General features: G+C 24.1%; 2 protein-coding genes across 2 annotated transcripts; both read left to right on the top strand.

Moving 5' to 3' along the window:
• The first annotated feature begins 506 nt into the window (after positions 1-506).
• Positions 507-15,872, top strand: LOC129607067 (N-acylneuraminate-9-phosphatase). Its single transcript, XM_055517779.1, has 3 exons — positions 507-722; positions 10,918-11,400; positions 13,982-15,872. Exons 1-3 carry the CDS (start codon positions 582-584, stop codon positions 14,363-14,365), a joined length of 1,008 nt encoding a protein of 335 aa, XP_055373754.1. The 5' UTR covers positions 507-581; the 3' UTR covers positions 14,366-15,872.
• Positions 1,497-4,062, top strand: LOC129607066 (neurochondrin homolog). Its single transcript, XM_055517778.1, has one exon. The coding sequence runs from the start codon at positions 1,729-1,731 to the stop codon at positions 3,901-3,903; it is 2,175 nt and encodes a 724-aa protein (XP_055373753.1). The 5' UTR covers positions 1,497-1,728; the 3' UTR covers positions 3,904-4,062.
• Positions 15,873-16,056: the final 184 nt, after the last annotated feature.

Raw genomic sequence — 16,056 nt, 5'->3', positions numbered from 1 at the left:
TTAGTGTTTTAAAAATTTTTAAAATCTTACAGGTATAGAAACGTATGTTTTTCTTGATTTTTGAAAAAGAATTTTTCATCAACAATAACTTTTTTTTTCAAAACTCTTCAATTAAAAATAAAGTAAAATAACCAAAATGGATTCACAAATTGTTTTTTCTAAGTTTCACACTATTCCAAAATCAACATTTTCGATTATTATTATTAATTCATAAAAATTATTTAATTCATAACGATGTATAGCCAATAAATTTGTGATTTTTGAGCTGGTTTCTCTGCTGCTGCAATCTATTAAAGCTAATAGATAGCTTTAATAGATTGTAAAATTTAAGAAATACATGTTTTAATAAGGTAAGTTAGAATTAGTAATTAAAAATGCAGAAAAAATACACCTTTGGTTCGATAAAAATTTCATACATGTTACAACACTAGAAAAAAGTGCTGAATTTGTAATTAAGCAAACATCTGTCGTATAAATTTAACACTTCAAATTTTCTTTGTTTTGTCATATACTACATTCTAAATATAAAGAACGCAAATTTTTTGTCATTTTGGAATAAAATTTAATATTTTTTTATATCGATGGAGATAATTAAAAAAGAGGCCTATAATTTAGCAAATAAAGGTTCAAGGACATTCGGAAAACAAATTAAAGCTATATTTTTCGATTTGGATAATACTTTGATTCCTACTCGCAGAGGTGATGAAAAAGCTTGTCAAAAAGTAAGTATTCTTGAAGATTTTTGAATATGTATGTATCTGATATTTAATTTAATTGAATTAGCAAGTAAAATATTTGTCGAGCTATTTCGTAACCTAATTTTTTCAAAATTAAATTTTCCCTTGGTAACGAAAGATGTCAAATCTGATTGTCACAAGTTGCAAAAATTAATTTTATATACTACTATTTCGTAATGAATTCACATACTCACATACTTAAATTTGGTTTAGTGAGTTTTAATTATAAAAAGAACGATAAAACTCAAGGCAAAACATTTTGTAGACAGGTAGAACAGATAAAAAATTTATAAAAGGTGTAATCTGAAAAGAAAAATTTCATTAATGTAATTTTAACAGGTTAAACAAGTTTTTTTTGTCGAAATGGTGGGTACTATAAATCATTAAAAAGTAAAAGGAATATTTTTAAAGAATATAAATATAGTGGATCAAAAGTTATGAAATTTCTGTTGATTTTTGAGTGGAAAATATATTTCTTAATTCGTCCATTAAATTGAAGAAAAACAGCAAACTTCAAATATGCCAAAATTGTCTAAGTTGACAGCTTAAAAACATGTGTCAAATGTATTGAATTGTTTTTAGAATTTAGACTTTCATAAAAACTAATTTTTACTCAAAATTTTAATAAAAACAAAATTTATTCATGAAATTATTTATAAACAATAACAAAACGTCATTTCTACAATTAGATATAATACTCGAATATATATAAAACATACAAACGCCTCTTCGTTTGTTTTCAAAAAAATTTGAGAAAATTCTATTATTAAATTGTGGATTGCAGCCAGCAACAGATGAAAAAGAGAAAATTTCTACTTTATATTTGCTAAATTAAAAAAAGCAAATATTTAGAGAGGAAGATTTTTCAGTTAGAATCAAATTATAAATTTTGAAGTTATTTAGTTCATCTTCGTGTATTGTAGTGGATAGTTGAAATAATTACGAGAACTCTTGTTACATCGCACGGATCACAAAATATAAGAAAATTAAAATGTCTGAAATACCAGATTCTGTAAAAAAATGTGCTGCAATGTTAAAAGGTACTAATAGTGACACAGAAAAGTTTGCAGCACTTTTTATGGTTACGAAATTAGTAAAAGGAAAAGATTGTAATGTTGCCGCTAAAAAGGAACTATTTGAGGCAATTGGATTTCCTTTCTTGAAAAAGCTGATGATTTCTAAAGACTTACCAAATGATTGCCCACCTTTAGTGTATAAAAGTGTTGCATTATCGATTCTTACTTGTTTTTGTAATGAGGAACAATTAGCAACACATAAGGATATGATTGAAGCTATTCCCACTTTGATGGATATTGTTCAAACGTCAGATGATGATGATTTTGATGATAATTTAATTGTAGTGAGTGAAGCATATAGTTGCTTAAAATGTATAGCCAGCTATGAGCCTGGACAAAAAGCTTTGTTGCAAATGGGTGCAATACCCAAAATGTCCAAAATTTATTCACAACAGTCATTTCAAACTGATGAAGCATTGCATTTACTTGCGCTATTAACAAGCAAATTCGGGAAAGCATCTTGGGAAGAAGATCCTAAACCATTTCATGCTTTATTGCAACGTATTGCGTTAGATATGGAAACAGAACATAATGAAAGGAAGTTTGAGCTGTGCAATATTTTATCTCCAATTTTACTTAGTTGTCGCAAGGAAATCGTTCGTAATTCTTTAGAAGGTGAAATATGGCCTGAAAGTTTATTTAAGGCATGTGGAGATATATTGAAAAGTAAAATAGGAAAAGATCAACGTAATCCAACGTTGAAATTATGTGCTGCAATTCTACAAGTCTTGGGTATAGAATGGGCCTTTATGGATGGTGAAGACAAAAAATTTTTCTTGTTATTGTTACAATTAGCTGCCATTGAAGTTCGTATGCAAATGGACGAAAAAAAGTTGGAGGCAACTTTGAAAAATGGTGATTTAATTTCCAGTTGTTTTATAATTTTGGAGTTGTCTATTGTGCATATGGCCAGTGATTCTGTCGATTTGGATCAAAAAGAAAAACAATCTACTTACACTGCTTTAAAGGGAGCTTTTAATCAAGTTCTTGCCGTTATTACTAGAATTTCGGGTGACAAAATTAGGGATAATTTGTCGCCTAATGATAAAGCATTTGTTTATGCTATTGTGAGGGTTTTGTCAGCATGGTTAGCGCAAGAAACTACTGCAATGCGACCTCAAATTTACAAAGTCCTTCCATATATGTTTAAAGTTGCTAATGATTCATTTGAAGAGGCCAAAACTCATCGCCAAGAAAAAAAGGAGGGCCCTCAACCGGTTGATATTTTAAGAATAATGTTGCCAGCTTTATGTCATTTTGCTGTTGAAGACGAAGCTAGACGTGTAATATTTACTCATAAACAGGACGAAATGCTATTCGAAGCTATGGTATTTTATTTTTCAATTGCGCACTATAAGAGACCACCAATTCCAAGAGCTGAACGTCTTAAACGAATGAATGAGCCAGACCCAGTTCCTACAGCTGAACAACTAGAAGAGATGAACTATGCCAAAGCCGGTATTGTTAGTTTGTGTAATATTTTTATGAATTTGTGTGTTTTGGAACAAAAACGTGCTGAAGAAAGTCTATTGTTCGAAAATTTGTTAAAATTCGTATTCGACAATTTACCAGAATTAAAGGACACCTCAGATAATTTGGTTATGCATGGGCATTTGGGAGTATTAGGGCTACTTTTACTTAAACAACAGGCAAAGAAAGTAAAAAAGAATGATTTTTCAATATGTAGTTTTATTCGAGTTTTAATACGATTTTTGTGGAATGCATATACTATCGACGAATCTAATGATCCATCTTCATTAGTTGTAACGATACAGTATAAAGAATATTGGATGGAAATATCAGAATTGTGGTTCCTTGGTATGCAAACATTAAGTGGAGTCCTGCCATTGATACCATGGATATCTGAATTTTGTTTAGAAAGTGGATGGGCAGAAGGTATTATAACAACTTTGAAAAAAGTCAAAATTGGTACATTACCACCGAGTGTTAAATCAGCATATGAAGATTTTTTGAGTGAATTAGTATCAGCTAACGCTGATGTTATACCCGTTTTGAAAAAAGCGGACGCATTAAAAGTTTGTCGTAATCATAAAATGATGGAATTAGGCAAAAAATTGTTTGGAGATTAAATTGAATATGAAATTCGTTCAAAATTAATTATCTTTAATATTAAGTTAAAAAGTAAAAACTTTATAATTATTATAATGTTTTATATTCGCAACTATAAGATTTTGGTATTTTTGCCATATAGAATAAAATAAAATTAGGAAATTTTAAGAGAAAGTTTATTGAATAATGTGTGTTTATTTCTTTCATTTTAAAACAAAATTTATAAGAAAAATATATTCATTTTGTTTTTGAAAAAAAAAAACTCTCCTATACCGAATGCATATACCTACATCATTTTTATTTTTAGAAAATTTTAATTCGAAAAATTTTTTATTTTTATTTAAGAAATGATGTGAAGACGCTAAGTGCGTGTTTTATATCGTTTTTATTCCTGTATTCTTAGAGAACAAAATTAACAAAGAAAAAATTTCTCCCAAAAAGTTATTTTTATTTTTTATAAAATATGTACAAAATATAAATTTAGTATGCTATATATTTATTTCCAAAAAAACAAATGGAAGTTTATATAACTACAAAGCTGCATATTATGTTGGGAGATATTAAAATATATACATATGTATTCATTCTTTTTTTTAAATTTTCTGGAATTTTTGTTATTATGGGTCTAAGTTTTCTATTATAGAATAGAACATATAACATATGGGGTCGGTCGCATATTGATGCACTGAAGATTTACTAGAATAAAAATTTGAAATTGAATAAAATCTAATTTCGTTTGAATTATCAAATCTAATTTTATTGTTATATTTTTATGTTTCAGTCCACAAACATTATATTTTAAAATTAATATTTGAAATCTAGATATCATTAAATAATGTTAATCTAAATTTACAAAATTAAAATGAGACCCTTATGTTCTTCTTTATTCAAGTAAGGTGTGATTTTTACATCTTCACTTATAGGTAAAACTTAAAACAAAATATATAATATAAAAACTCAAATACATTATAAAGTATGTAAGAGGTGTATCTCAAAATTTCACATCTAAAAATAAATTCCAAACTATAATAGGTAGTGAAAAATTTCCTTTATATTTTTTTCTTTTTTGTAAAAATTTATTGTAAACATTTATTTTATTTTTCCATATTTAAAAATAATATAAAAATATTCTTTGTTTTTAAATTGTGGTGTTTTCATTAACACAGAAAGAAATTAATTCAGTTTGATTTTCATTGAATTTCTATATCGAATATTCAAATAATTTTCTAGAGGGAATTATAAGATTTTTAAGCATTTGTCCATCATGAGATAAAATGGTGGATGATAAAATAATCACCCATATTCTGTTAGTCGCGCCTTATGACGTGATGTGTTTTTATTCAAAAATTTTGATTATTTCAGAATAAAATTAATTACGATATTGGAAATTTTACACTTTCTTGAGGCCTGTCATCATTGTTTTTATTACTCTATTAAAAAATGAATGATATACTTCATATTATTTAACTGCACTATTCATATTATTTAAACGCCATATTATGTCATATTTCGAACATTATGTTTGTTTTTGTTTGTATGTCAACAATTCGCCTAAATAAATATTTTAATATTAATAAATTTTTTTTTATATAACCTTGATTTTTGTTTTTGTACCATTATTAAAGATCATTCTCTCTATTCATTCACAATCTTTGATCTTTAAATAAACGATTAGACTTTTTGTTTTTCAAAACGCCCATTGAAAAATTATCGAAAAATTTTAATGGTGGAAATTTTATTCAATAATAGCCTTATTTAAAAATAGTTTTGTTATCATTTTTTTTAAATAAAATATAATTTTTTAAAAATTAATTTCGTGACTAGCAGTTGTTAAAGTTTTTTAGAAAAATTTTCCATTAAATTTATTGTATTTTTAATTATTTCCTAAAAATTAAATATTTTTTAAATAAATTTTTTTTTTCTGTGTAATTCTATTGCGTTTTAAATCATGTAAATATTTTTAATAGTTGAAATACATATTTATATTTTAAATATAAAAAATCAAGCAAAATAAATTCTAATTTCATTGCTTTTAATATTTATATGTACATATATATTTAAAAAATGATTTAACATCTGCGTTTTGCCTTTTGCTGTAAAAATAAACAAAAAAAAATTTATTTTCCCAATAAATTTTTAACACCCAAGCAAAATTATAATATATTTACATGTATATATGTACATATATGTATGTTCAATATATCATTGTAGATATGTGTACGTACATATATGAATCTAACATATATAATTATTAAGATAAATAATATTCATTACATAAATAATTTATATTTAAGTGAAAGTTATTAGCAAAACGAATAAATTATTCCGCGACATCCAAAGTGCAGTAAAAAAAATTTTTGCTACAATTTAACTGCAGTATTAATAGAACTTTAAAAACGACTGCACTGTAATCTATATTTTTTATATCTATATTATACGTTTGTTTTCTTATTGCATAGTTAAAACCCACTTTTAGCAACTTGAATCTTGCTACATTCTATTAATTTTTTGCTCAACAATATGGATCAGTTACAATGTAGTACTACATTAATACTTTATTTTGGATTTTAGGTATACATATATTGCGCTCATTTTCTTCTTTGAACCATTTTTTTCTGTATTTGGAAATTGAATAAGTCCGATATGATTCCTTTTTCATTGCATTATAGTTTCCATTATGCCATCCATATTTCTCTATTTAAGAACAAAAAAAATTTTAACGAACTAATTTAGTAATTCTAATTTAGTAATTAGTAAAATGTAAGTTGTATACTGATCTGTAATTTGAGAAATCAGTGAAATTGTGGTTTTCTACCACAAAAAATGCATTGTTCGAAGTTTGTCTACATTTTGGTATCCTATTTGTTATTTCATTTAAAAAAAAATTATTTGAAATTGAAAAAAATTACTTATTTTAATATTTGATGAAATATTTACCCACCTGATTTAAAGAGATGAAGGCGTTAAATTTTATAATTCAATTGGATTTAGGAATAAAATGAAATTATAGGCCACCTACTGCAATATTTTCTTTTTTATGATAAAGTTACACGAAATACTTATTTATTATTTAAAATAAATTTTCAATTTTTTAAATTCATACCTACAGCAAATCAATTTCAATTGGCCATAATTTATAAACTATTTTTATTTCTATTTAAATAAGATTTCATATTTATGTCTTTTATATTAAGTCATAATTAAAAAAAAAATATTAAAATTTGAATAGGATGTCAAATTTGCTAAATTTATTAACTTGTCAAAATCTGTTTAATATCAATCTTCGTTTATTACAATATGTGTGACAGATACGTCTTTATTAATTTGTTATATGTTTTTTAAAAAAAATTTGAATAGTATAAATATTATAAGTATCTATATAATTATGAAAAAAATAATGTAATATTTGTATATTATTTGAAACAAAAACAACAGGCGATTTTATAAGTCGTATGATGTAAATATTATTATTTTACACGATTTTACACGATAAGTACACGATTGCTTTGTCTGTACTAAGGTCTAATGCCCTTAGTATTAAACAACAATCCTTAATCAATTGGTTAAAAGTGAATTAGTAAAATTTATTAAAAAATAAAACCAAAATAAAACTGGGATTTTCAATTTCAAAGGCTCGTAGAACATAAACTATTTAAAAATGAAGCTTAATCACGTAATTCCGCAATATTTTCTTATCGCGGTTCTTTTCTTTACAATAACCTTATACAATCAATTTAGAAAAATTACGTATGTATGTATTTAATATTAAATAAAATACATACATATACGAAAAATCCGTATTACAAAAGTTGCAATTGCAAACTGAACAATCATTGCATAGTAATTGAAAAATCAATAATACTCGCACGTAAACATAACGTATCCAAACGTATGGATGTCAATTATTTAATTGATGACTTTACTTAGAACCAACTATCAGAACATACTGAATTATGTTTAGTAAAATAATTTAATTTAAAAAATTCAAATTTTTCTTTTATTTATTTTTACTAATTATTTTGTCAAAATTTTCTTTTTTTTTTTTTTGTATATATTTGTATATCTTGACATAACAAATTTCTGTCACCCGTAGGTATGCAAACACTATTCGAATGTCTTCATATCTCTTCACGTATGCATAAATATTAGTTAATTACAATTTTTGAAAAGAAAAAATGCATATAGCATTGAAATTTTAACAGAAATCATTTGCCTAAAAATTGCTTCCAATCAGTTGTTAAAAAATATCGAGAATTAATTTTTATTTTTTTGGCATTAAAATCGTATATGCAAAAAAAGAAAAATTATTAGAATGAAAGGAGGAGTGGTGAGTATAATTATCACGTAATTGAATTGATGAGGGAAAAATTTCAAAAAAATTTATAAATAAATTTTGAACGAGCAACTATTTTAATTAATTAATCTTTTACACATATTTATAATATTAGTATTAATGTACAAACATATAATGTACGTATATTTGCATATAAAATTTAAATATACTTGTATTAACAATATGTTCTTAAAAGTTAGTTATAAGAATTTTAATTTTGATTTTGAAATATAAATTATTTACAATAGTTTGAAATTGTTTTATGAAACAATTAAATAACTTTATTGTTTTCAAAATTTTTAAGGTGCATATCAGAATATGTGGCAACACTTCATTAATGTTGTGTTAACTTCTATTTAAAATGGAATTTTATGGTCTGCATTTTTGCGGGTTTCAGAATATACTTGATTGCTTCATTTATTAACCCATTGCTGTTGATAAAAATTTATTAATTTAAGATATGTAAGGAATACTTGTAGCAATCGAATAACATTTTTTTCCTATTGCGTAAAAAATAAGTAACTGAAGGCTAAAAGTCATTTAATATTGCTTTTATTATTGAGAACAGGTTTATTTTGATTACGATAATACAAATACTTTACAACACATTACGACAGATTTGTGTACTGTACAAAAACTTTAAAATTGATAATAATTTCTATTTTATAATATTACAAGAAAACATAAAATGAATAAAAATATAAAATTTCATAGAAATGAACAAAAATTTTTTCAATTATTCTTCATCTTATTTCAATTATTCTTGATCTTGCAAACTCATTATGCATAACATACGTTCCTTCAGTTAAATTTTGTACGTGACGTATGTGGACAAGGCATGCAATTTCATACAATTTTAATTTGTAAATTATGTATACATACTAGACATGCATAATGAATTTTATATGTACATATGTATGTATTTATATACATAGTGTTAATTAATGTAAAAGGAATTTTTATGTACTTTTATATTTTTAATAAATAGAAAGATGAAGAAAAAAAAAACCAAACAATTTATAAGAAAATTCAATTTTATTTTAAGGTCAGGGAATTTTAAAATTTGTACAATACGTTCCTAAATATATTACGAGTATAAGAGCAACGAAAAGTCATTGAACTACGAACATTTTCTATAAATAAATAAAAACATTTTCTAGTTTTTCTTTTTCATTTTTTTCTTTTAAGTTAATTTCTTATTTTAGGTACAATTTTAAATTGAAAATATTTATGTTTTGTTTTTGTAAAATTTTAATAATTTAAATAATAATTTAGGAAAATAATTTTTTAAAAAAAAATTTTAAATTGAGAATTTTTTATAATTTAAATTATTTTTTTCCGATAATAATATTATATTATGACCGTTATATACAGGAACCATTTTTTATTTTAAATACATACATACAAACATATTCTATTAAAAATTGAATTTATAAAATGGAAAAGAAATCCTTGGATTTTAGCCTTGGACTTATGCCATTTGAATTAATTATTTTTGGCTGATATTCAAAATTTTTAAATCATTTTTCTTTTTATATGAAATTTTTCATATTAATATGGAAAAGTTAGAATGCAAAATGAAAAAAAAGAAAACAAAAATTATTATGACGATCTCATCAATTAATTTTGGCTGAAAGAAAATAATTATTTTGAATTCTTACAAGAATATTTATTAAATAAACACAAACGAATCTATATATGGTATAAAAATTTTGTTTAAAATTTGTCTTTTTATATACATATATACATATATATATATACGTAAATATATTTTAAATAATGTTATGCATTTGTGTTTAATAATTGGCCGAATTGCTTTTCAAATTAAATGAGGTTAAATATATTAAAAACTTTTAATATATAATATGTATGTTTATATGTACGCGTAAACTAAATATTTTGCTATTTATAATTTAATTACCTATATCATAAAAAATAAAAGTGCAGAATAGATAGCAAAACACCAATTTGTTTTGTGGCCTCAAAAAAAAACGAACACTTTTGCTTATAGATGTCAAAAGAATTAAAAATTGGTAAATAAAATTTACCCAGTAAAATTTATTTTTTTGCAAATTATTTGGTAGAACAATTTTTAATTCATATTTTAAAAAATATTAATTGTTTATTATTTTTTTATTTCCAAAATAGCGCTTGCAGAATCTAAATTTAAATTTTCATTCTAGAAGAATAAAAACCCAGTTGAAGTTATTTTGCTACTATACTAAGAAAATTTAAAAAAAATCCTAGTCCATAATTTGTGATTTAAGGATTGCTTTTCGGCTCAAAGATTTTAAGTTTTAAATTGAATAAACCGATTAATTGGGATATCAGCTACAATTATTCTGTTTATATTTTTTTAAGAATTTTTTCAAACAATCTTTCAAATATTGAATTATATTATACGAGTAGCATTACTATTTTTAAGATAGATTTTGAATTTAATTTGATTTTTGAATTTAATTTGAAGCTTACTCTTAAATAATATAATTTATTATTTGCAAGTGCAGTTTTTGAATTATTTGCTAAAATAGGCCACATAAGAATTCCAAATATTTTGATTAATTTATATATAATATACATACAATAATATTCCTGTATTATTTAATTGATAAAATTTTATTAAATTGAACATATTAAAAAAAACATTTATTTTTTTTTTCGATTTTATTAATTCATTAATTCATTTTTTGTTTTTTTTTAGTTATCCGATATATTACAAACAAAATATGGTTTAACAAGCGAAATTGCAGATGAAACAACAACAAATTTTTTACAAGCATTTCGTAGTTGTCCAGATAATACACAAACAACATTAGATTCATGGCGTTCATATTTATGGACACAATCTTTACCACAAAATTTAAAATATTTAAATGAAACAATATATAAACAATGGTTACAATTACGTTATAAATATGTAACAATACCAACAGAATATGAGGTATTATTAAGAAATTTACGTAAACAATATCGTATAGGTTTAATAACAAATGGTCCATCAAATGCTCAATGGGAAAAAGTAAATAAATTAAATATAAGATCATTATTTGATTGTATATTAGTTAGCGGTGATTTACCATGGGAGAAACCAAATCCAAATATATTTTATATGGCATGTAATTTATTGAATGTCCATCCAAATGAATCAATAATGATTGGTGATAAAATGGAAACTGATATTCAGGTACGTTATAATTACCGATTATAAAGAAATTCACAAAATTTTTTTTTTTGTTAAATAATGCTATAATAGTAATAATTTCATAAATGAATCAGTTTTGAATCAATTTACAGATTTTATCCTTTTATAACATAGAAAATTTAAATATTAAAATATTGCTTGCTTATTATTGATAATAATTGAATATTCTTATATGTCGAATTTGATTTAATTTAATTTATTTAACAGTAAATTTCTTTCAAAATCAAGATAAAATATAAAATTTTTTAAAAATAATTTATAATTTAAATACAATTTCAATAAAAGTTTCAAATATAACAATATTCTGCTTGTGTTTTTAACTTAAATAAATGCTAATTTTATAATAATGTAATTCTTTTTATTTATAAATTAATTAATTTTACGTACAGAAAAGAGTTGAATTTTTCTTTTAATCATATATTTTAGTTGTACTTAATATTTTTAATCAAAATCTTTCGATAATTGTTGTTCGAATTAAAAAAGTAAAAACTATGTTATATCAGGTTTATCTGTAAATATTATATTTACTAAAGTAATTGTAAATATATGTTTTTGCTTGGTTCCCTATATTGTTTTGTTTTCGAAAATTAAAATGAAATAAAAAATAAATTTTATGATTAGCTTAAAAATGAATAATAATCATTGTGTTGTTATTTATAATTGCTAATAAATAAAAATTAATAAAAAAGAAAAATGAAAAAAAAATAAAAATAACAAGGAAATTAATGTAATACATTTTAATTTCTTTATAAATATTTATTTATTTTATTTTTTATTTTATAATATTTATTCTATTCTAACCAAACAAAAAAAAAACAAAAGAAATTATTGTAGAGCCAAAATAAAAAATGAATTTTTTTAATTGCCAGATAAAAAAGCAAAAATAAAATAAAAAACCAAAAATGTTTTACACCGCAATTACCAAAAAAAAAAATGTAATTAAAGTTACATAATTATGTAAAGCGGTTGGGTAAATTTTGTGTGAAGTTCTTTATTATGAGAGTAATAAAATTATATACTTATTTATTTTTTTATGTTTTTTGTTTTTAAATTTTTTTGTTTAATTTGATTTCTTTAACATTAACATACTCCTATTTTAAATCCCTTAATAAAAAGCATACAGTATTGAATTTACAATTTGTATAATGTCTACATGTACTTTAATTTATATTTTATATATGCATATTGATTTAAAATATTGTAAAATCATAATTTTTATAATATTACATAATGACAATTTAGATATCATTTCGTTTTCCTTAAAATGAATTCCTAAAATAATTGCAACTTTAATTTTTTTTAAATTTTTCAAAATCAATTATTATAAGCTTTTAAATTTGTTTTCATTTCAAAAAAAAAAATATGGTACATTTTAGAGTGTTTTATTTTAAATTATTAAGAGATTTAGCAAATACGTTGTAATATATTTTTAAAATGTAGAAATATTTGTTATTTCTATATACATATAAGATAATTAATGAAACGTTTTAGTTGCATATATGTTTGTTGCTTAAATTGCCTTACATAAAAATATGAATAAAATTGCAATATTATTTAAAGCTATTAAAGTTTTTTCTTTAATGAAATTTAATTTGGAATATAAAATAAAAATTTTATTATTCTATACTATTTATTAAATTATATTTATTTGCAGTCATTTATCACTTTTGATCTCAAAAGCATTTATTAACGTTCTCATATTCATTGTTTTAAACAGCGAATATTGAAAATTGAGTCAAAAATTTATTATTGATATAAGATTTAATTTTAAGTGTCGTATTCAATTATCGGATTTACTAGAATTTTTGTAGTCAATACTGTTGCTTAAAATATTCCCAATTTAAAATATTTATTTTTTTGACTTTAAATATTTAATAAAAATTCCTTTAAAGTTTCTGATATAATATTAAAACTAATCCTCAAATTCTTTAGAAAAATTAAAATTCTAAACAACTTGTTCATATCAGAAAAAAAAAAAATTAAATACATACATACATATATTCCAAATTTATTATGAAAAAATCTAATTTTCAAAACTCTTAACGTTTCCATTCCTCCCACTCCATATGAGTATTTAATTCTTCATTTTCTTACTGCTAAAAATTTTATGATCTTTAAAAATCCTCTTTTAATTATCCTTCCTTTAGTTTTAATGTAAACTTTTTAACATTTTTGATAAACTTTTTTTAAAAAAATTAATTATTTATTAAATTTAAAAAAATATTTCTTATTAAAAATACCAAAAAAAAAAAAAAAAATCAAAAACAGCTTTTAAAATTTCATATTTTTCTTTAAAAAAATTTTCAAATTTATTACGAATTTGGAAATATAAAAAAAAAATACAAAAATGAAATCCTGTTCAACAATTTACACCTTTCTTCTCCTATCCTTATTGAATATCCCGGAACAAAAATCTAAAATCCTTAATCCTTCCTCATATTCCTTACAACTTTTACAAATCACGTTTGGTACATTCGCTACATATATATTCTGGGTCAAAAAATAAAAAAAAATAAAATAAAAATCACAAAAAAAAAAAATTTGGTAATCTTAATTATAAAAGGGAGGAAAAGCAGCTAACTTTGCAGCTACAATTCACATATCTCATATGAGTTCAAAGCCAGATTATTTAATTGAGAAACTTGGACAACTTTTATATGTACCAAAACCATCCTCAATTGAAGAAATATCAAGTAACGATAAACGAAGGCATTCTTTGAGTTCTGGAATGAGCGGAAATGGTAATAGCTGTCTTTCAGGTTACAATAATAGTCAAAATAATGGTGGTCAACAGCATGCACAAAGACGAAATTTATATCATTCAAAATCACTTACATTTGACCAAAGGTTCAATAAAGCTAGGAAAGTGGGCGACATTAAAAGAGTGTCATCATTTCAAGACAGCGATTCAAATAGTGAGAATAGTTCTGATAGTATTTATAGCTGAATTTTTATTAAATTTACAAATTTCTCCAATAAAATTTAATTTTAATCTCGTTTTATTATAGTTTATCAAAGTTTTAATTATAATTTTTAATTTAAAATTTGAATCTGGATTCAAATATTAAGTAGAAAATGCTCATTGTATACAAATTTGTGTTTTATCTTTTTTTTTATGTATGTATGTTCTGTGTAGGGGTTTTTAGAAAATATTATTTTTTAGTTTTTTATTTTAGTTATATCTGAATATAAAATAAGATTTGGGTTTTCCTTTTACGTATATATTTTGTTTTCTCTTTATTATTATACATACATATGTAATATAAAATATTTGCTATGAAATTATTTACTAATTTATAAATTTAAAAAATTATTTACCATTGAAACCTAAAATTTGATTTTATAAAAATTATAAAAGAATTTCATTAAATTTAAAAAGCAATCTAAAATATTTTTGATTAAAAAATCAAATAGGTATTCTATTATATTTGTTTTACATTCGCATGTTTCAGTTAAATTAAGATTAACAATGAGTTCAGAACTAAAAAAAATCTATTTTAATGGAGAAATTCAAACTACTTTTTGATTTAATGTATAATTTGTACGACATGATATAAATGAAAGATTTTCACGTATCAGCTAATAAAAAAACATAAATTAACTTTTCTAATATAATAATGGCAAATTAAAAAATGAATTTTTAGTCAGAGGCTTTATGGACTACACCTAATAAAAAAAAAAAATTTTGTTTAAAATAAATTCATAATTGATGTTATTTTACCATCTCATAATTTATCTCTTATATTCAATTTTTTTTTTAATTTATAAAAATTGTAGTTTTAAGTTTTTGTTTAAAATTGGAGATTCATGAAATACATAACCTTATAGTATTATTATTGCACCAAAATTTAAATGATATTATTAGGAAATTTTAGCATATTTAGTAATAATAGATAGAGATTTAGTTTAGTTTAGAGTGGGGAGGTGGCAACCCTAACGCTGGCACCCAGCACTCGGCCAGCAGATGGCCCATCGACGCCTTTCCACAGCACATCCATCGCTTTAAATCCATTTAAGTCTCTTAAAAAAGCCCAGCAGATTACTAACAGACACCTCTGAGAGCTCCTTCGCATAGCACATGATGCACATCCTCCATCACCCCAACGTCTTGGCATCCCCGGGAAGTATCCGCTAAGGAAATGCCAACTTCGTTCTTGCACCTTCAATTTCGGCGATAGGGCCCTTATCGTTGCACAAGTCCGCCTGCTACACCAAAGCAAGTTTCCCCTTCTTCTAGTTTTGTCATCTTTAATGTTTTTAAACTCCCTTAAGGACGGAAGCACCGACCAGTCCGTTGCCGCAGTGTCGGCTGCCGCCCCGATCTGGCCAACTTGTTCTCTTCGACACCACCATGTCCCCGAAACCAGCACGAGATTACCCTACATAGCCCGTATGAGGCCCTCAATACCGCCCTGCACCGTCGCACCAGTCTGGATTTGAAGATGCAGGAACCAAGCGCCCCAAGAGGCGTCCTGCTATCCACGTAAACGGTAATCGCCCCAGCCGATACACCGTTCCCCACCGCCATCTTGGTGGACAGACAGCTCCAGCCCCATCTCCTCACAGAATACTCCCGTCCCACTGGATGTCCTATAACCATCGGCGCAGAAGGAGAAGCCCTCCGACCATCGGGGTCTT

This window comes from Condylostylus longicornis, unplaced genomic scaffold (genome assembly GCF_029603195.1).
Source record: "Condylostylus longicornis isolate FDR11 unplaced genomic scaffold, ASM2960319v2 ptg000026l, whole genome shotgun sequence".
Taxonomy (NCBI): Eukaryota; Metazoa; Arthropoda; class Insecta; order Diptera; family Dolichopodidae; genus Condylostylus; species Condylostylus longicornis.
Note: the sequence above shows the minus strand (reverse complement) of the source record. Positions and strands in the feature narration are given on the sequence as shown.